At 37.7% G+C, this 23018-nt stretch overlaps 1 protein-coding gene across 12 annotated transcripts in view; it reads left to right on the forward strand.

Annotated features, from left to right (window-relative positions):
• WDFY3 (WD repeat and FYVE domain containing 3) overlaps positions 1-23018 on the forward strand; it is a 247835-nt gene that overhangs the window by 57588 nt on the left and 167229 nt on the right. For 6 of the 12 annotated variants that reach the window (XM_040479279.1, XM_040479258.1, XM_040479306.1 and 3 more), the window contains 3 exons: positions 3643-3853; positions 14700-14823; positions 22838-22891. In XM_040479279.1, the coding sequence (XP_040335213.1) occupies positions 3674-3853; positions 14700-14823; positions 22838-22891 (358 nt within the window). In that variant the 5' untranslated portion in view covers positions 3643-3673. Of the gene's footprint in view, positions 1-2030; positions 2234-3642; positions 3854-14699; positions 14824-22837; positions 22892-23018 lie in introns of those variants that run through there. The other 6 variants (XM_040479298.1, XM_040479313.1, XM_040479331.1 and 3 more) reach the window with 3 other exon arrangements.

Here is a 23018-nt window from a genome sequence, read left to right on the forward strand (position 1 = left end):
AAATAATGGCAGACTTCTTAAAGACTTTTGGTGGGGGGGGTGGGGTGTGGGGAGAAGGTTAAAGTATCTGGAATTTTCAAGCATTAACATAGGAGATTAGAATAAGAAATACTGTCTGGGCTCATTGCAGTAATTATCTCATTGCTATTTAAATAACCCCCTGTTGGCAGGATGGCAGTACAAACACTTTTCCCTTGTGAAACAAAATAGGGTTTGTATTATAAAGTTCTTATAAAGAATAATCTTTACAAATATTTTGAAAACCTCTAATAACATTACCTCCAGAATAATCATTGTGGTATATTATTATTATTATTATTATTATTATTATTATATTTTGCATCTCTTCTATATTACTTTATAAGCCTCTTATTGAGCATCTAACAAAGGAATAAATATTTTGTTAATGTTTTATCATTGTGTAAATCTCTAAAACCTAGTACTGTAACGGCTTGAACTGTTTTCCTTCCTTGCTGAAGTAACTAAAAATGTAAATGAAAAGGATTAAATGTTTCGTGATTAAGCTATAAAGAAAGAAAAAAGAATTGTTGAGTGTAACTAATGTGCTTGGCACGTAATAGAAATGAAGTTCTTTTAGTATGCATAACCAAAAGGCTGTGAGGAAAGATTTTACAGATGAGAGAAACCCAGGATTCAAGGGGGTTCACCTGAAGTTACCTATTTCATACGGGTATGTTTGTACAGGTTTGACTGAAAAGTGCTTATTCTTTTTAGTCTTTCACTGCTGAGGAGTATTGTAAACATGATAGTTCTTGGTCTGAATACTACTTTAAATATGAATATTGGAGTGGAAATAAAGCAATGAACCAGCAATCTAATATGCTTAAGTGTTTCTTGGTAAGTTTGGAGAAAAAAGAGGAATCTGAATTTTTTCCATTACTGCAATTATCTCAGTGAGAAATACCAGTAAACCTACTTAGCTGATTGATATATATCCTTTTGTATCAGATAAATCTTAAATAGAGACAGTACAATAGCATTATTGCATCTAGTTAATGTTGGTCGTTATGTGATAGTGTGTGTTTTTTTTTTTTTTAATGAAAGTTTGTTACTTTAGACTTTTAAGAAAAATCAAAGATTTCTTTCCCATTGTAACTGCTGCTTGGTGATAAACAAACATGCTAAAGTGTCAGTTTCCAAGAATTGAATAATTTAAAATAGGCATGTGAATATGAGTAAGCCGGAAGGGTACTTGAACGGGAGGTGGGAGGCATGGATTCTCATCCAGTTCCTTATTACCGTGAGATTTTGAGCAAGTTGCTCTTGTCTCAGGGCCTTGCTTAAAGGTGGAGTTAATCCTCTCTTCCATCCACTTGCTTAAGTTAGAATGAAGAGCAAAGGAGATGGTCTGAAAGTGCTTGGAGGCTCTAATTTAGAGTACTACGTGACTTTTTAAAAAATGACATGGATCCCTTGGAAAGCTGGGATCTTTTGCTTAAAGAAACTTTTTTTTTTTTTTTTTTTAAGATTGTGTCACTCAACGTTTTATTTATTTTTGGGACAGAGAGAGACAGAGCATGAACGGGGGAGGGGCAGAGAGAAAGGGAGACACAGAATCAGAAACAGGCTCCAGGCTCTGAGCCATCAGCCCAGAGCCCGACGCGGGGCTCGAACTCACGGACCGCGAGATCGTGACCTGGCTGAAGTCGGACGCTTAACCGACTGCGCCACCCAGTCGCCCCTTAAAGAAACTTTTTGAAGTGTTAGGGGAACGTGAATCTCCTAAATCCTCGCCAGGACTGTCCAGATTATTGAATTCTAGATATGGGCTAAGGAAAAAGAGCAGAGATAAGCATAATCTAAAATGTTAGCTAATTACCATAAGTTTTATAATTTACTTCAAATTTTATTTTTGTTCTGGGACTCTCCAGGACTGTAAATACCACATAGGCTATTTGAATATATTTGTTGAAATCTTTATAACTGGAGGACTTATGTATTTTCCAAGAGTGAAATATGTTAAACAGCTTTGAACTAAACTACCTTTTGTTTTTCATTTTGTGGTTTAGAGGTTTTCTTGGCCGTTTGCCTGTGTGTCTTAGCACCCTGCCCCACGATTGGACCCCTCAGAATATACTGAGTGCTCTCCGCACAGCAGCCCCTCAACACAGGTGAGCCCTCGGCAGAGCTCTCTAGGCAGTGTCTGTCTACTCCTCACCTAATATGAGTCACCCCATGCCTCCTGTTGCAGTCGGCTAGAGTGCATAACCAGGTACCCATGGCCAATATGGAATTCACTCAAAATTCTCAAGGGCAAGCATGTTTAAGATGCCAGTTCTTAGAGTTTTAAAAATCAGTGGACAGAAGTTTAGTAAGTAAAGCTCTAGCCTTGCAGTAATCTTTCATTCCTTAAGAAATGGTCTACTGGCTTATGTGGTTATGAAGCAAAATTAAAAATTAATCTTCAGGCTATTCCTGCTTTTCTACAGATTAGAAGGCAAATTGCTTTTTATCTAAGTTCTGTATATTCATAGTGTCCTCCCAACTTTCCTGGTTTCTTTTGTAAGATGCCCTGTTTTTGTGTCTGAAATTGGCTAATTGCTGGCGCAGTTCATGGTAGTTGAAAAGGGCTGATAGTTCTTCCTGAATGCTTAGTGTTATTGATTCTATTACATATTCTAACCCAGTGGTTGTTTTATTTATTTTTTAACTGCAGCTCTAGCCAGGGATACATTTTATGTTGTGATTTAGTATGCATGAATTACCTAAAATAAGTTTCACGGAATAATAATCAACCATACTATATGTGTTCTTCTGTTTCATTTTTTAATGCTTATTACGATCCACTAAATGAATTAACATGACCTGCAAAAGGGTTTCAAAGTACGGTTTGAAAAAGTGGTCTTCAGTTATATGAAAAAATTTACTGTCGTCTTATGATTTGTAAAATATATTGGGATATCATTTGTTTTAATCTACATGTTTTCAGACTGTAACAAAGTAGACTCTTCAAACAGGTACCCAAACTGTAATCCTTCATATAGAAAAAAAAATTAAATAATTAAAAGTAGAAGGTTTCAGGGGTCCCTGGGTGATTCAGTCAATTAAGCATCCGGCTCTTGGTTTCAGCTCAGGTCATAATCTCACTACTGGTTGGTTTGAGCCCCGCGTCAGGCTCCGCGCTGACAGTGCAGAGCTTACTTGGGCTATTGCCCCCCCACCCTCTCTCTCAAAAATAAATAAATAAACTTAAAAATCAATAAAAAGCTTCATGTTTTGAGGGGTGGGTTTCATTGTTGTTTTGATGTTTGAGGTGAGGGTGAAGTTTCTAGTCTTCATTCTTTTACATATGCTCAGCTATTAAACATCATATTAGTAGTGAGATATGTGATCCCTTTATTTGTTGTGCTTCATAATGACTGTTTAATTGGAAACATTTGATACTTGTTCAATTAATATTTTACATTTTGTACAAATTGTGTCAAAGCCAGTAGGAATATTGGGTGCCATGATTCATAATTTGTCAGGGAGATTTATCAAAATTACCTTTGCCTCTCTACCTTTTCTATTTAAAGAAGTAGAAGAGACCTTTCAAATAGAATTTTGTGTTTTTTCTGGCCTTTTCTAAGCTCTTGACCTGGTCAAGATGATGACACTTTGTGTATGAACTTCTTCCCACAGAATTAGAAGAGTTTATCACCCACCAGCCAAGATGAACATGGTGAAGAGGATCATGGGGCGACCGAGGCAGGAGGAGTGCAGCCCCCAAGACAATGCCTTAGGACTGATGCACCTCCGCCGACTCTTCACTGAGCTGTGCCACCCTCCCCGGCACATGACTCAGAAGGAACAAGAGGAGAAGCTGTACATGATGCTGCCAGTGTTTAACAGGGTAGGTCCAGGTTGCCAAGCCCAGGCCTTCCAGGACTGGGTGGCACTGCAGAAATTTCAAGGTTCTAATAAATTACAGGTAGGAAGAAAATAATAGAATGAGATTTTAAGAAGCTTGATGTTTTCATACCTTCCTTTCAATTTGCTTTCAAGCCATGCAACTTGATCTGAGGCCTGGTCAGAGTGAACTCCGTTTAGTTCTAATAGATAAAAGGAAGACAGAGCATTCTGTAAAATGTTCTTATAATGGTTGGGTTGAGTGTTGGAAGGGGGATAGGTTGTAAATTACTACTTGTTATTTCCATGGTTTTTTTGAATTGATGGTTTATTGCACCAAATGGTGTAATTAATTGCCCAAGTGTTTTGTATACTTTACACAATCATCTCAGTTTGCTTTGTTGTTTGGCAGGTTTTCTGTAAGAGATTTTGAAAGAGGATAGATGTAGGCTCTAGAGACTCTAAATTAGAGTTAATTTTTAAATGTATTTTGTCAAGTTGATTACATGGAGCAATCTTGGTGGGGTTATTTAAAATAATTTTTAAATTTTTATCGAAGGTATACAGGTACATGGTTGAAAAGGTCAGGTGGTTCCATAGGGCTTCTAGATGCCCCACCACTCTCCGCTGCCAAATGCTGCTGTTACCTTTAGCTCTTTTAGCACTGAAGGGCACCCCTGAAAAGAAAGTTGTCTTTAAGTATGTGGGGATCTGGGGAAGGAAGTCTCCTTCAAGAATGTGATGTGATTCATGAGGCATTAAAAGATAAGCATTAGCGCAATTGGAATTAACTGGGCTAAATTAACAAAGAAAGTAATTAGTGTAAGAGGCTAAAGTATGAGTTAAGATGAAAGGCAACAAACATTCTAATATGTGCCAGCATCTATAAGGAGTTGAAGAAACTGATTTTATGTGAGGAAGAGCCAAAATAAGACTGTCAAGATTGATAGGAGGCTTGTCATGATGGGTTTATATGTTGTATTAGGAGCTAATACTTTTTCCTGGAGGCATGGAGAGCCAATGAAGTATTTTAAGCAATAGAATCAGAGTAGAAGGAACCAAGGCAAGCTCTCTCCTAGCTTCCTAATTTGGGAAACTGGGTGAATGTTTTTCCCAGCAGTTGAGAAAGAAGGATTAAAAAGATAGATTCAGTTTGGATCATTGAGTCTGAAGTATTTGCAAGCTTCCCATGTGGATGTATTCAGTAGGCAATTAGAAGCTCAGGTAGGGGATTTGGCTGGATATGTGCTTTTTGGACTCTGGCACAGATGGGGTAGTTGAAACCCTGGAAGGGGATAGAGATTGCTCATGGCTTATAATGCCAAGTGAGAAGAGCAATAGGCTAAGGATGAATCATGGAGAGTACGAATGTCTAATGAAAGGAGGGGAACCCATAAAGAATACAGAATAGGAGCTGGTCAGCACAAAAGGGATCAGGAGGGGGTGATTATGGAGTTCAAAAGGTAAATATAAGAAAAGAGAGAGTAGTAATTTACTAGAATGGTGGAACCAGAAAACAGCGAGTTGAGGAGTGAATGGAAGATGAAGAGACAGTAAATAATATACCGGGCTTATAGAAATTTGAAAAAAGAGAGAACAAAAGAGATAGATGGACGTCAACTTGGCTACAAAAGGGTGGGTTTTTTCTGGATGTTTCCAGTGTTTTGCTTTGTTTGTAAAGATGGAGGAAATCCAGGTTCGTAAAGAGAAGGCGAGAAACCAGCAGAGGAGGAAATTTGGAAAATTCCAAGAATGAAATTGATTGAGGGAGGAGAGCATGGAGTCAAATTATAGGCGGGGGCCCCCCCCCCCCCCACAGGTGAGTCTTCAGCAAGAGAAAAATACTTATTTCATCCTAGAGGAGAGCACATCTTGTTGGGTGTGAATATGATTGTAGTTAAGGAGGTGGGAAGTTGAATAAGATCTTGCTTGATGACCTTGATTTCTTGTAGTCATCAACAGAAGATGTGGCCAGTTAAGAGCCTTGGAGTAAGTTGAGTTGGGCTTAAGGAAAGTGTGATGGTTTGGAATAATAATGAAGGAAAATGAGAGAGATAGTTGAAAGGGATAGTAAAAGAATTGAAGGATATTGAGGGTCCAGTAACAGTTGGAGATGATAAATTTGTACTGGATCTTATCCTTGTGGGTGTGTGATTTTTCTCTTGCAGGTACTCAGTAGCAGGTGTCTAAGTAAAAGTAGAGGAGGCAGACAGGTACATTGTTTATTGGGATTAAGGTTTTGCCGGGCTGGTAACGCAGAAGGGCAGGAGTACAAGGAGGAACATAGTGAGATCAGTTCACATGTCACCCATCAGGTTGGGTAGAATAGAAGAGAGGGTGCAAACATTAATACATTTAGAGGATGTTCATTTTTTTAATCTATGAAATAAGAGGCTGAGAATGATGCAGGGCGGAGATGGTAGAATAGGAACACGAGAAGTGGGGAAAGGTTTAAAATAGCTGTTTTGAAAACGAGGGAAAGAACTGATTATGGACAAGCCATTTTTTCAAGCCCTGGTGAGGTGACAGTCATTAATTTTTATTGGAATCAGTTCTGGGAAGTTGTTTGTTTCTTTTTTTTTTAATCTTTTTATTTTTGTTTTACCTCAGTGTCCTGTACTATTGCCCACTGAATAGTTTGAGGTTATTTCCTCCTCTCAGACTTACACACATTTACAAAGTGATGATAATGTGGAGGATAGTTAGGACAGTTGTTATTCTCGGATATTAACATAAATTAATAAGTAATATTCTACATATGTATCCGATGTATTTCATCAGTTAGGCTTCTACAGCCAGCCCACATGAGGCTTAGACTGGAAGAATCATATAAATATTTGTGTTTTGTCTTTTTTTTAAAGTAGACTTGAGATGCTGTATTGCTTAGACTGTTTGATTTAGTTCTCTTGTGTCCTATGTTTGTCATTTCTTTCAAGTTGTTTTTATTTTTAATTTAAAATTTCTTCAAATTTTTATTTAAATTTTAGTTAACATATAGTGCAATATTGGTTTCAGGAGTAGAATTCAGTGGTTCATCACTTACATACAACAAACACCCAGTGCTCATTCCAACCCAGTGCTCATTCCAACAGTGCTCGTTCCAATTAAGTGCCCTACTTAATGCCCATCCCGCATCTAGCCCATCCCTCACCTACTTCCCTTCATCAGCCCTCAGTTCTTTATAGTTAATAGTCTCTTATGGTTTGTTTCTTGCTCTCTCTCTCTCAATCTTTTTTTTTTTTTAACCGCTTCCCATATGTGCATCTGTTTTGTGTCTTAAATTCCACATATGAGTGAAATCATGATATTTGTCTTTCTCTGACTTATTTTGCTCAGTATAATACATTCTGCATCTATCCACATCATTGCAAATGGCAACATTTCATTTGTTTTGATGGCTGAGTAATATTCCATTATACATACCACATCTTTATCCATTCATCAGTCGATGGACATTTGGGCTCTTTCCATAGTTTGGCTATTATTGATAGTGCTGCTGTAAACACCGGGGTACATGTACCCCTTTGAATCTGTATTTTTGTGTCCTTCGGGTAAATACCTAGTAGTGCAATTGCTGGATCATAGAGTAGTTCTATTTTTAACATTTTTGATGAACCTCCATACCGTTTTCCGGAATGGCTGTACCAGTTTGCAGTCCCACCAGCAGTGCAAGAGGGTTTCCCTTTCTCCACATCCTCGCCAACATCTGTTATTTTGTGTGTTGTTAATTTGAGCCATTCTGATAGGTGTGAGGTGGTATCTCATCATAGTGTTGATTTGTATTTCCCTGATGATGAGTGATGTTGAGCATCTTTTCATGTCTGTTAGCCAACTGGATGTCTTCTTTGGAAAAGTGTCTATTCGTGTCTTCTGCCCATTTCTTCACAGATTTTTTTTTTTTTTTTTTTTTTTTTTTTTTGGTGTTGAGTTTACTAAGTTCCTTTGTATTTTGGATAGTAACCCTTTACCAGATATTCCATTTACTGATAACTTCTCCCATTCCACAGCTGTTTTTTATAGTTGTTGATTATTTCCTTTACTGTCCAGAAGCTTTTTATCTTGATGAGGTCCCAATAGTTCATGTTTGCTTTTGTTTCCCTTGCCTCTGGCAATGTGTCTAGTAAAGTTGCTAAGGCTGAGGCCAGTGAGGTTGTTGCCTGTGTTCTCCTCTAGGATTTTGATGGTTTCTTGTCTCACATTTAGGTCTTTCATCCATTTTGTATTTATTTTTGTGTATTATGTAAGAAAGTGGTCCAGTTTCATTCTTCTGCATGTTGCTATCCAGTTTTCCCAGATTTGTTGAAGAGCCTCTTTTTTTCCATTGGATATTCTTTCCTGCTTTGTCAAAGATTAGTTGGCCATATAGTTGTGGGTCCATTTCTGAGTGTTCTATTCTGTTCCATTGACCTATGTCAAGTCAAAAATTTTTAATTGCCTGAGTAAAAGCACATAGATATGCATTGCCTTATGTCTCTAAAACAGTGAGTGATTTAAATATCATAAAGGTCAGTCAGCTTTTAACTAATGAAAAGATTGGAAGTTATTTCTGGAACATTGTGACCAATTTAAAAAATATATAAACAGTGTTTGTTGGATTATTATTAACAAACTACAATTGTCTTTAGATAAGACATCCCATCCATTAAGTTTTGAAATATATAGCCATATTTATTTCACGTTCAACCATTTATACACGAACATTCTCTATTGCTAAGAAGTAGGTTTGATAAAAGAGCTCAGTAGGGCTCTAGAATTCCTACCATGATTGCTAAAAATGAATCATACTGGAGCACCTGGGTGGCTCAGTTGGTTGGGCATCCGACTTCAGCTCAGGTCATGATCTCACGGTCCGTGAGTTCGAGCCCCGTGTCGGGCTCTGGGCTGACAGCTCAGAGCCTGGAGCCTGTTTCCAATCGTGTGTCTCCCTCTCTCTCTCTGCCCCTCCCCCACTCTCACTTTGTCTCACTCTGTCTCTCAAAAATAAATATATATAGAAAAAATTAAAAAATAAATAAAAATGAATCATACTATCAATTTTTGAGACTTTGCTTGATTCGTGCTAAATTGTAAATAAACCATATTGTTGTTACACATGGGCATTCATCTATCTACAGAATCATTTTTAAAACGTGGTCAGTAGTGTTATTTCAGTATGTGATTTTTGACTTTAAGAGACACACGTTGAGAAATGACATGTGTTGAGTCCTTTTTTCTGGGCCAGGGCTCACGCTGAGGTCGTCAGCTGCCTCCTGTGGTCTTTATCACAGTCCTGCAAGGAGGCTGCTGCTGTCCTCCCTCTCACGGATTCTCTCCATCTGAAAGATTCTGGCGGAGTCTGAGAATAACTGAATAACGTTTATCCAGCATTCTTAAAAATAATTAACTGTTTTAGTCGTAAGAACAAAAGCTTATTGAGAAAATACTTGGTTTAAACTATTCAAAAACGAATGACATTTTAGTCATCTAAAAATTAACTGCCATTGTTAATTACCATGGCATATGTTATCAGAAGTCATTGTGGGTTTTATTTTATTATTTTTTTTAATGTTTGTTTATTTTTGAGAGAGTGAGCAAGGGAGGGCCAGAGAGAGAAGGGGACAGAGGATCCGAAGTGGGCTCCGCGCTGACAGCAGAGAAAGCCTGATGTGCGCCTTGAACTCTTGAACTGTATGATCATGACCTGAGATGAAGTTGGATGCTCAACCACCTGAGCCACCCCAGGGGCCCACTTCATTTTGTCTTTTAAAATATAATTTTATAAACTAGGTCTTCTTTTAGAAACTTCCCTTGTTTTTGAATTATTTATATTTGAAAAGCACCTAAATTGAATGTTGTTTTTCTTTTTTTATCCCTTACAACTGACCTTTACTTTTTATTTTATCTTGCTTTACTTTTATTTTTTTACTTTTGAGAGTGTGAATGTGAGTGGGGAGGGGCAGAGAGAGGGATACTGAGAATCCCAAGCAGGCTCCACGCTATCAGCGCAGAGCACAATGTGTGGCTCTATCCCACGAACAGCAAGGTCATGACCAGAACTGAAATCAAAAGTCAGACGCTTAATCAACCGAGCCACCCAGCTGCCCTGACCTTTACTTTTTGAATTATTGACTTTAAAGGAAGAATACTCAAGTTTAGAACCAAATGAGAGATCTGGAGTCAGACAGATGAACTATTTACATTTTTACAGCTTTGTGTTTACATAAATACAGCTTAGTACTTATACCGTAATACCAATACAGTTGATATTGGATAATGTAGCTTAGGTCTGTGCCACGAAGGATTTGCTAAATTCATATCTGAAATAGCTATATTTTCTTACCCATTTGTTGGCAAAACTTGGCAGTTACAAGCCCCATGCAGAGCAGATAAGAGTGCATGTTCTCATGAGGCAGGCATATCCCAAAGGAGACAAAGGGACTGAGCCATCTCAATTTCTTTTCTCCTGAGTTTTGGTCCTTCTTAGAAATAAGGGGCATATATGTGTTTTCCTATTTATTTATATTAATGAGAGGAGTCATTAACAATTTGAAATAATACAATTTTATCTTCAGTATTAATTTTTTTTTTCAACGTTTTTATTTATTTTTGGGATAGAGAGAGACAGAGCATGAACGGGGGAGGGGCAGAGAGAGAGAGAGACACAGAATTGGAAACAGGCTCCAGGCTCCGAGCCATCAGCCCAGAGCCTGACGCGGGGCTCGAACTCACGGACCGCGAGATCGTGACCTGGCTGAAGTCGGATGCTTAACTGACTGCGCCACCCAGGCGCCCCAGTATTAATTTTTAAAATCCGGAAATTATTCCAAGACTACTGATGGTCATTACTCTGTAACTTAATTTTAGATATTACATATGTTTAGGAAAGAAAACACCATTTTAGAAAACATTATAAAAGTTCCAACCTCTCTTTTATTAATCGTATTTAATACATTTTTGAGTAACTTCACTCAGCAACAAATATATATTGTGTTCCTGTTTTGTGCATGCCATTAAATAACACTATTAATTTGTTCTCCCTGAGTATGTCAGAAATATTTAGGTGAGGAAATGCCAGGAAACTTTCTGTAATCAAGGTGGGTATTCAAAATGACTCTTCTGAAAAGGAGTCTATGCATGCTGTTCCTCTCCTAAGGTGAAACTGTTTAAAGTGACAGTGATAGGGTACATGGGGAGTTTAATTGAGACAACATAGTACTGAGCGATTAAGAACATGGCTTGGAATCCGACCTAATTTTAAATTCTGTCTCCACTACCTCCTGGGTTAGGTTGTTTAACTTCTCTAAGCTTTAGTAGTTTCCTTATCCATACAACGAGGACACTGTATAGGATTTTATGAGATTAAATGGCATTACATGTCAAGTATTTGACTAGTGCTACGCACATTATAAATGCTCATTTCATGGTAACTATTATTTTTTATCGAATTTACTAGACGGCATGTTTATTCCTCACTGCTGTTTGTTTCTTTTATTCTGAGTTATGAATCTCACGTGTATGTTGTAGAATTCATTTCTTCTGAGTTGAATGTATTACCTGTCAGTCTCTTGCTTAGTTCTCTTCCTTGGCTGATGGGGAAATGGAGAACCAGAAGAATTGGACCTGTAGTTTCTGTGGGTGAGAAGACCCCAGGCCTCCTCTGGCTCCCAGCTCCATATTCTATCCTCTGTAGCACGCATTTTAGTACATGACTGAAGCATTGTGTATTTTCAGGAAATACCATTATTTGTGGAAGGTGGTTAAATACATACCCAATATTTTTAGATTTAATTGTTGAAGTTAATCACAGAAAAACTACTCTCTTCTTTGCAGCTTTATGTTGCACATTTTCCATCTCATAAAAAACATTCCAGCCTCATCAGCCTCTCAATCCCTCACCTACCCAAGTCTCGCATCCACTTGGAGGTCTTACCACAGCTCTTCTCGCTGCCCGAACCCTCTCTCTCAGGCAGTCTGAATTGTGACTTTGTCTCATCATTCAGTGTCACCCTACCATGTCAACCTCTTCTGAGAGAGACCTTCTCTGACAGCCTTTCCCCTCAACAGGCAGTCATTCTCCTCCCATTACCCTGTTTACTTCTTTTATAACATATCACCAGTGTAATTTTCATTCCTAATGTTTGTGTCCTGTACTAAAAAGTGAACTCCATGGGCACAGGAATCCTCTTTGCTTTATTTACCTTTGTATTCACAACTCTCTATTTACCTTTGTACTCATGACTCCAAACATATGTAGGAGAGTAATAAATATTTATGAGTGAATAAATGAAAGAATGAATCACTAGACTAAAAATTGCTTATGTCAAAGAAGCAATAGTTGTTCACTTCAGATTAGCAGATAAGACTTAACTCTTTTTCCATAATAGTGATTTTGGAGTGGTCAGTTCAAGCAAGACCTATCTTTTGAAAAAGTTTCTTAGGGAAATAAAGCGGCAAATAATCAGGATTCGTGTGAAAAGTAAGTTGCATTTTTAACAATGTATTATTCACCTAGCATGAAGACTGCTTGAATAACCATATCCTTATACTAAGCGATGATCTATTTATTTTATGAAGTTGTCTTAATAACTCTTCAGAATAAAATAGCTCTTAATTCTTAGGAACAAAATATATATTTCTATATTCTGAGTCTTAGAAATATTTGCCTAATTTAGGTCAATTTGACAAAAGGCCTAATTGCCTGAGAAACATAATTTTTATAGACAGCAGTTACATACATCTCTGTAGAATGGCTATTCTGCATTATTTAAATTTAAATTTAAAGCATGTGTCATTAGGCTTTTCAAATTTTTTTTTTTGAAGTTTATTTGAGAGAGAGAAAGAGGGGAAAGAGATGGAGAAAAAGAGAGAGTAGAGAAGAGACAAAGAGAGAGTAGGAAAGGGCAGGGTGAGAGGGAAAGTGAAAATTCCCAGAGAACCCCAGTCTGGGGGCTGATAGCACAGGACCAGGTTTGGGGCTTGATCCCAGAAACCGTGAGATTATGACCTGAGCCAAAATCGAGAGTCGGATGCTCAACCGACTGAGCCACCCAGGTGCCCCTTGGCTTCTCAATTTCTAATCTGGCTCCAGTTTGTTTGTGAAAGAATATGGGTCTTACTAACAGGTGACACAGTTTAGCTGTAAACACACTACGTTTATCAATATCTCGGCAGAAAAAACAATGTATTGAGGTCTTGAAAAGTATAGTTTATTTGTTCTTTGAGATAATGTAAAATTACTCTGGTGTCAAGTTAATGAACAGCCTTTAGATATCCGAACAAAAGTATGTCCTGTAAAATTGATTTGTTCAGCTCAGTTTGAGAGAGGTTATAAGGATAGTATCTGTTGTAAGAATGTAGAAAACATATTTCTGTTATAGGAATATTACGTTATGAATTATATCTTTTTTTTAAGGATCCTTTGAAGGAAATTTTTACACTGGAGTATGAAAATAGAGATACTTTGTTAAATATACGTTTTTCTTACCTAAGAGCATTGTGAACTATGTTATTGAGTAGATTTTCTTTTTTGTATATTTGAACCAAAATTTATGACCAAAACATGGCAAGTATAGAGGTCTTTTGGTCCTAGATTTTTAGTCTCTCTTTTCTCATCCATTTCCTAGGCTTGGCTTTATTTTCTTGTTTTCTTTCTTTCATTTTTTAATTTTTTAAGTGTTTTATTTATTTTTGAGATAGAGGAGGGGGAGACGGAGAGACTGAGAGGGAGACACAGAATCTGAAGCAGACTCCAGGCTCTGAGCTGTCCACACAGAGCCCAGTGTAGGGCTTGAACTCCTGAACCATGAGATCATGACCTGGCCAAAGTCGGATGCTTAACCGACTGGGCCACCCAGGCGCCCCTCTTTCTTACTTTTAGTTTATGTTCTTATGTTATAGTTTGTGTGTCCTTCAATGGTACTTAAATGTTCTCTGGAATTTGTTGTGTGTGGAGGTGGGGGGACAGCATAATGAACATACATATTTAGGGAACATCCCTGTAAATTAAGGCAAGGTAAAATACAAAGATGAATAAGATATGTTCCCTCCCTTTGTAGTGACATTTGACCAGATAAGAATAAAAAATACTGTGATTAGTATTATAATGGAGAGCTATTATAATAGTTTTAGAAGACAGGATTTTCTTTTAGCTATAAAGAACATTTTTTAAAACAATATTTCAGGATACATCCAGTTATATCGCCATTATAATACCATTTCTTTTCCTATTATCGTCGATCCAGGTCTCATTTTCTTGTTCTTTTTGCTGAACCCACACTGGTTTATCTTTAAGAATTATTTATTCCAAAGTTCATGTATTTCATTAAGTGAAATCATGACCTTATTATTCATTTTCTTTATTCTAGTCTTTTTCCTAACCATCTTCTTTTGGGAATTGTTGTGGTTAGAATTTAGAAATTCTGAGCTATATATAACATGAGTTTAGTGAATTCTGTATTCAGCTTAGGATTTAGCCGTAGATAAATCCCTGCTTTTCACCATCTGATATATGCTAGGTACCCCATCAAAGAACCTTGCCATTTTTCTCTAAATTCTTAATTTAGATCTCCCCAGAGAAACATTATGCTTTCTCAAGTTTATCAGTAAGATTGATTCACATTTTATAGATAACTACTTTTGGCTTTTTAAGATTTCATTTATTTAATTATTCAGTAGATTACATAATATATACTAAGAAATGTGGCTAGGTGTAATTTATTGAAAGAGCTGTATTTTAAACATATTATTCAAAGTAGCTGTGTAAGAATACTTTTTTGACTTGATTTTTCAAGTCATTCCCCACTTAGAAATGCACAGAATGAAAGACAAAAGTTTACAATGCTTCAGTAAAATTGTTATTTTTTTCATCCCAGGTTTTTGGAAATGCTCCGCCAAATACGATGACAGAAAAATTTTCTGACCTTCTGCAGTTCACAACCCAAGTCTCACGACTGATGGTGACAGAAATTCGAAGGAGAGCATCAAACAAATCCACAGGTATTTTTACTGAAACCAGCAAAAACTATTTGAATGGGCAGTTTGGTAAAAAAAGTGCTATTAAAATTAAACAGAAAATTGACCCAGTTTTATCCATGTGAGTTTCCTTCCCCACCCCATGTGGAATTTAATCCCCGTCCCTGTTCCCATTCTCATAGTCACTCTCTGCTTTGATTGGTTCAACATATCCCAAGTGGAGCATTTGTACTCAAGGCCATTGTCCTTGGACCTACCACCCCCGTTCCCCCAACAATACTGTTTCCTTCTGAACAAAATCCAAATTCCTACGGTGACATTCAAGGGAAACCCAGGATCTGGCCATATGTATTTTTTTTTTTTTTTTTTTAGTCTGCCTTTTTTATTTCTTGTTTTCTTTTCTATATATCAGCCAAACCGAGCTGCTTATAGTCCCAAACATATCTGTGTTCTTACTTTTATCCTTTTCTTATGATGCCTCACCCAGAAGTGAGAATCATCCCCCATCCCAGTGTGTCTACATCCTTGAAGTTTGGATTAAATCATACGTCTCTGATGGAATGTCTTTGACTCCCTTAATCAAAGAAAAAACTTTCTGTTCGGAGCTACTCTTGGTCTCTCAACACCACGAGTGTTTGTGTGTGTGTCTTTATCTTCCTAGTAGACCATAAACTGTTTTGGGCCTTTATAACCTGTGATCTACACATACAGTAAACTTTTTTATGAATGCTGCCTGAATAAGTATTCTTATTCATAATTAGGTAATTTCAAACTTCAGAGAGTCACATCCCTTTATTCATGATTAAAATACACTTTCTTGATGTTATTTACCATTAGTCATTTTTTAAATTAGCAATATGTGCGACTGATTTTTATCTTGATTTTTGTTTGTCAAGAATATCTTACTTTGTTATTTTGGTTTTGTAATGGTTGAGTGATAGCTTTCTTATTAAAAGCATTATATTAGACTGATAAATTAATTTAAATTCTGTTTATAATGTCCCCTTGAACAATCATTTATCTTTTCAGCCCATCAAATTACTATTTTTCCAACAGTAACAGTAATGTTTCTGTTATATAATCTTTTTTTTTTTTAAGTTTATTTATTTTGAGAGAGACTGAGAGTGTGCGAGCAGGGGAGGGACAGAGAGAGAGAGGGAGAGAAAGAGAATCCCAAGCAGGTTCTGTGTGGTCAGTGCAGAGCCCAACATGAGCCTCTAACCCATGAAACTATGAGATCATGACCTAGAAATCGAGAGTCAAATGCTCAACCAACTGAGCCACCCAGGCACCCCTTTAATCTTATTTTTTAATTTATTTTTATTAAAATTATACAGGCACATAGTTTTTGTTTTTTTTTTTTTAAGTTTATTTATTTTTGGAAGAGAGAGGGAGAGAGAGCACGAGTGGGGGAGGAGCAGAGAGAGAGGGAAAGAGAATCCTAAGTGGGCTCCTTGTGGATAGTGAGGAGCCTAATACAGGCCTCGATCTCATGAACTGTGAGATCATGACCTATCCGAAATGAAGTCGGAGGGTTAACCCACTGAGCCACACAGGCCCCCCCAGACACATAGTTTTAAGGGTCAGATGGTTAAAAGGTTTACTGAAAACAGGATCTCCCTTCCACTGTCTTTGTTCAACTCCATTTCTCAGTCACTTTTCAGCTCTTTTTTTTTTTACATTTACCTGTTGTGTCTGTAAATAATGTACATTTACAGTATGAGCCCTTGTTTTTTCACATTTAGATACCATCTTGATTTCCCACAAAAGAAAATGAGGCTTTCACTCTCTTAAGCTCACTACCACTACCTGTACCTACCTGCTTCCTAAACCCACCCCTCCAATATTGTTCTGTCATAATTTGATTACATCAATATTATCTTGTATAGACTGAAAACACTATTTTAAGATGAGCCATATGGTACACTGTGGTTTCTTTTCTTAAAAACTTCCCTCCCATCTCCATCTAAGTTAATAATTGCCTTTTTTTTTTTTTTTGCTAGTTTTCTGAATTTTCATCACACATGTATCCCCTATTTCTAAATGTTTTTCTACATCTCCCCTCAATATGATTGAAAGCATCAGGTAACCTGTCAGTTTCGTCATTTTTGCAAATTGCTCTTCCAGAACTTTCTGGCTTGCTTTAACCCATGGTAGTTTCTCTCTAGGCCAGCCTCATAGCTGCCCTTCATACATTTCCACTCACATCATCTGGGATGCCTTTCTACTTCTTTGGGATGGAGCCTCTGTTTCCTGAATCTCCTGGCATCTTTTTTTTCTCAAACTAACTTTCTCATTTTTAACAAAAAATTGTCTTAACAAAAATTTGCCTTAATAAAGGCATCTTTTCCAGCAGCTCCCTAAGAAAAGTGCAGGGGAGTTATCTTTGGTTTGGGGTTTTATGTGTGTATATGTGTTTGTTTTTGTTTTGTTTTGTTTTTTAGAGTTCCCGTGAGTGAAAAAATTTTTTGACTATTCCTGTGTAAGATGCTTTCCTTTGTCTTTACCGAGAAAGATGATGTCTTTAGACTGACAACCTTTCAGGTTACTAGGGCTTAGAACAACACATCACATAGCTTTATTGCTGAAAGGGGAACTTTATAAAACCAGGGGTCAGCAAGAGAAAAGAAGGAGCAAGTCTACCACCTGCATTATGTCACAGAATAGTGCGTGGGAGGGGCGCCTGGGTGGCTCAGTTGGTTGAGCATCCAACTTCGGTTCAGGTCATGATCTCACACCCCGCGTCGGGCTCTGTGCTGACAGCTCGGAGCCTGGAGCCTGCTTCGGATTCTGTGTCTCTCTCTCTCTCTGCCCCTCCTCTGCTCATGCTCTGTCTCTCTCTCTCAAAATAAACAAACATAAAAAAAAAAAAAAACTGCTTGGAAGATCCCTGGTAGCCCTGGATTTCTAAAGTACAAGCACAAATGCAATCTTATTAGTGAAGAAATACACAAACTGCTTATGATTTAGGCTGTTTGAGTACTGGATTTGAATATCTGTTAGATGTGTATAGCAGTTGTTTGCAGATGCTAGTTGATTAGCCCCAGGAGACTTTGGGGCCCAGGGGAAGTTATAGGCCCTCCTCCAAGAGAGCGGAAGCTACCAGTGTCATGGGAAGTTGAGTTAGGTCTAGCAACTCCCTTGGGGACATAGGAGGGGATGTCTTAGCTGGATCTTTTTCCAGGCAGCCCAAGGTGAACTCTCAGGGTCATTTTGCAAAATCTTGCAGCTTGCATTACATTTATCGTGTCCCCCTTTCAGTGGGTATCAGATTCTAGGTTGGAAATCATTTTATGTTCAGAATTTAAAAAATAATTTCTCCTTCATATTCTAGACTCCTACGCTGCTATTGAGAAATCTGAAGCTAACTGGATTCTTGATTCTTTCTGTGACCTGCTTTTACATATATATATATATATATGTGTGTGTGTGTGTATATATATGTATATACATACATATATATATATATATACATATATATATATGTATGTATATATATATAAAAGCTCATTTAGGATCCTTTCTTTGGCCCTCCTATTCTAAAATGTCATGATAACATGCCTTGGAGCAGATATTCTTGTACATTATGCTGAGTACTCATTGGACTGTGCAGCCTGGGAATTCATATCCTTTAATTTTGGGAAAGTTTCATGAATTGTTTGTGTAATAATATCCTCCACTCAGTTTTCTCTTTTAGTCAGATGTACCCCTAAGACTGTCCTTCTCATTTTATTTTCTTTTATTTATATTTTTGGTTTTTGACTTTACTTGCTAAGAAAGTTCCATCCATCCCTTCTATGGAGGTTTTTGGTGTGTGTGTGTGTGACATTATAATTTAATTCCTAAGAGTTTCTTTTTATATTGATGGCTATTCTTTCATATATTCTCTTTTTAGTTCTGTTTCTTTCAGGTTGCCTTTTTTGTTAATTTGCTTTTGTCTGTCTTTTAGGTTAGAGAACTTCCTGGGCCATCTGCTCCTGTGTAAGAATGGAGCCATAGAAAGCTGCTGGGTAGCTCTGCAGTTGTGGGTGGGGCTTGAAACTGTGGGCCAGTGTGATCTTGCTAGGTTGTTCTCTTGCCTTTCTCCCCCGAGGTAGGCAGAGTCCCCAGTGAAGAATGTCCAGTTTGTACTTGGAAGATACATGTCTGCCTCTCGGCATTCTAGAAGCCACGTAGGGGAAAGGTCTGAGGACCCTCAGCAGTCAGTGTGTAAGCTTCTATTTGATCTCTCTGAGCCTGCAGCTGTGCCTGGTGTGGTGGCCTCACCCCTGCTCCAGCCCTCAACACGCTCCCTCACTCTTTCTAGTGAACAAACCTCCAGTCTGGTGCCCACATAGTAGGATCTGGGGGTCTCACTGGTCTTTAACAAACTTTCACAAGCCTTCTGTGTACACTCCCATGTTTACCTCTGCTTCCAGAGCTACCTGGTGTCACCAGTTCCTGAGTCTCTTGGGGCTCTGTTGTAGTTTAGTTGCTTTTCCATTTTCCCTGCACTTGCTTTAAGATTCTAGAGTTTGCTAAGTCCGTTACCACTAACCCCTCTGCTATTTTAGTATCCAAAATGTTGGTTTCCTCTTTCCTATTCTCTTTGTCCTTATGGGTTTAGGCTTTTTGAAAAATCCTTTTATAACCATTTTAGTGGGTGTATTAATCTGCTCAAGCTGCCATAACAAAGCACCATAGACCAGTGACTTAAATAACAGAAATATTCCTTCCCAGTTCTGGGGACTGAAAGTCTAAGATCAGAGTGCCAGCACGATTGGTTTCTGGTGAGATCTCTCTTCCTGACTGCAAATGGCACCTTCTCAATGTGGCCTCACCTGGAGAAAGAGAGCTCTGGTGTGTCTTCTTATAAGGGCATTAACCTCATCAAGAGAACTCTACCGTCATGACTGCGTCTGACCCTAGTTCTCTCCCAAAGGCTCCGTCTCTGATACCAGCATATTCGGAGTTAGTGCTTCAACACAGGAATTTGGAGCAGAAGGGAGCACAATTCAGTCCACAGCAGTGGGGCTTTGGGAGAGAGCAGAGATAAATGCAGGTGCACAACCTTCCATCTTTAACTGGAGCCCGTTGTGGGGTCTTTGGAGCAACAGCCATTAAAATATTTTTAGATTGAGAGACTAAATCTCTTATTCAGACATAGTGGATTGTATTAATTGCTGTGTAGATTTTAAAGTGAGATAATTTTAATTATACTTGCAGTCTTGGAAGCAGGTCCAGTCAAAGGTGGTAAGATAGCTTAAGGTCACCTCCCACCCCTGTCTTCTCCCTTCTCCACCCACAGTGGGACTGCATCCTTTTTATCTTTCCTGATTTCACTTGTTCCTGTAGAAGTGAGAAGTTGGTCTTAAATATAAGATTTATGTGTTCTATGCATTCTTAGCTATTTTAAACAGGTAACATGAAGGGAAATTGTTCTGTTCTGTACTGACTCTTGTCATTGCATTTTCTTACTTGAGTAATATCCGTAGATTAGAATAAAATATTCCCCAAACTGTAACTATGGTCGCTTTTCTGTTGCTGTATTTTTAAATACCTAATCTGCATGTTTATAGAAAAACGCTTTTCTGCACTGGAGATTTCTTTTCCTAAATCCTGTAATGATTCAGTGTATTCGACATAATGAAAAGTATCTTAAATGGAGTACAAGGTGTATCATTGTTAAATATAGTAATAGTTACACAAGGTGTTTTTAAACTTTTTATTTTGAAATAGTTATAGACTTACAGGAAGTTGCAAACATAGCAGGTAGAGCCCCCTGCACTCCTCCTCCATTGATGACTTCTTATTTTCCAGATATTTTTAAGATCTATTTTTCCAGATCATGTAATTCCATATAATTTTTAGTTTTAAACTTTTGAAATTTATTAACTTCAGAATCCACTGCATTGAGATTCAATTCAATTTTTGTAGATTTTACTTCCTCAAAAGAAACCTTTCCTGATCACCCTATCCCAGATCCTTTATCCTCTCCCCATACCAGCATTTATTCAGTCATCTTAAGTACTTCCTCTAGAAGTTTGTCGTCTGAAAGTAACTTGTTTATTTATTTAATTTTATTGTCTCTTGTGTTCAGCCCTGTATCACCTAGAAGACTCCTTGTTACAGATGAGATGCTCAATAATTTTTTACAGATTTTTGATATAGGATTTCTGTTTGGTTATTTACTTTTTTAAATGCATTGAGGGGCGCCTGGGTGGCGCAGTCGGTTAAGCGTCCGACTTCAGCCAGGTCACGATCTCGCGGTCCGTGAGTTCGAGCCCCGCGTCGGGCTCTGGGCTGATGGCTCAGAGCCTGGAGCCTGTTTCCGATTCTGTGTCTCCCTCTCTCTCTGCCCCTCCCCCGTTCATGCTCTGTCTCTCTCTGTCCCAAAAATAAATAAACGTTGAAAAAAAAAAATTAAAAAAAAAAATGCATTGAGAATTGGAGTAGTGTTAGAAAAGCCAGACTTAACTGATGTGTAAGAGAGAAAAGCATTGTTTTGGAGTATCTCCTTCTTCAGTCTTAAAGAACCCTGGCTGTGGGAATCCTTGTTCTTTTATTTATAGTCTTGAGTGTTGGAAGTTTCTTTCAGTCAGTGTCATTATCAAAAATGGGGATTTCGTGGAGATTTTTTTGATCTTTTGATTTTTTCTAGAAAAAAAAAATCACATTTTTAAGATCTAGGTACATTCTGAATCATCTTAACTTTTATATATCCCATTCTTATTTTCTGATTGATTTTTATTACAGTAAAAAAACATATGAGATCTACCCTCCTAACAAATTTTTAAGTGCATAACACAGTCTGCTTTAAGCACAATGTTGTACAGGAGCTCTCTTGAACTTTTTTATCTTATGTAACTATAACTTTATACTCCCTGAACAGTAATTCCCCATCTCCTCCTTCTCCCAGCCCTTGGCATCTTTCTATTTTTTGTGTCTATAAGTTTGGCTACTTTTGATACCTTACATAACCTTTTATTTCAAGAAAGTTATCATTGAAAGTAATTTTGCAATAATTTATATGCACATAATTTTTCTCCAAAAAAAAAAAAAAGACAGGTAAAATGAGCCCTCTGTTATTCATTTGAAAGTTGTCTGTATTTGTTGTGCATCATGGCAAGATTATTTTTTTTAAGACTCCTCTGAATTTGGTGTGAAATACTTTTTATTTTATTTGTTACCTAATTACCACTCATGTAGCAAGTCGTTTTATCAGATCACTTTGAACATGGATTGCAGGTATGTCAGTAGGAAGATATGCTAATCTGCAATTTCTATTGTTTGAATCTGTCCATCAGAAGTTAGTAAAAATGGAAGTATGCAAAATGGATGCACAGACTGATGTGTAATACATTAGGGCATCTTGACAGTTCTAGTTTTCTGTTTCCTATAATGTAATTCTCTCTTGGTTGTTGCCTCCATGTGGCTTTTGTTAAAAATATGTAGTGACTTTCAACTAATTTGAGAGAATTTATAATTTTGTGGCCATATCAGGTACAGTGTATAGCCTAAGATTTTTTTAATTTAGTTTACTTTTTTTTGAGGGAGAGAGAAAGTGTGGGGGGGGGGGGAGGGCAGAGGGAGGGGGAGAGAGAATCTTAAGCAGGCCCCATGCTCCATGCTCAGTGTGAGCCTAACCCAGGACTAGATCCCACAACCCTGGGATCATGATCTGAGCCAAAATCAGGAGACAGATGCTCAACTGACTGAGCCACTCAGGCACCCCTAAAGATTTTTCCTATTGTAGTTATTTGTTAAGTTCAGCTATGCAATCTGCTTAGGTCTAAGGGCACTTGGTCACTTTAAGTCACTGAAGCAAAAAATCTCCACCCATCTAAAAATAGTATTTTCAGGTTATTTTTAATGACGTTGCTGCATGATAGGTGCCGCTGTTAAATACAGTGGTGTGATCTCCTATGGGCAGCGTCCTGGTGATGGGAGAAGCTGGTTAATGCTGGCCACAATTGGTGTCTTATACAGCATCTTGTGGCGGGATTAGTATACTGTAGTAAATCCCCAAGTAGACAACCCGGCCTCTTTTTTTAAACAGAAAAACAGTGTGTCCCGCTGTCCTCCAAGGATTTCACAGCCACAACACCCTCAGGTAATTTCATTCCCAGGTGTGGTTATGTATCATCAAATGAAAAAAAAAAAAAAGCATGGAAGCTATCTATGAGTTCTAATACTGTTTTTCTGACTAACTTTTGGAAGTTTTTTGGGGATGGGAAGGA

The sequence above is a fragment of the Herpailurus yagouaroundi genome, unplaced genomic scaffold (assembly GCF_014898765.1).
Source record: "Herpailurus yagouaroundi ecotype Mexico unplaced genomic scaffold, PumYag 28, whole genome shotgun sequence".
Taxonomy (NCBI): Eukaryota; Metazoa; Chordata; class Mammalia; order Carnivora; family Felidae; genus Herpailurus; species Herpailurus yagouaroundi.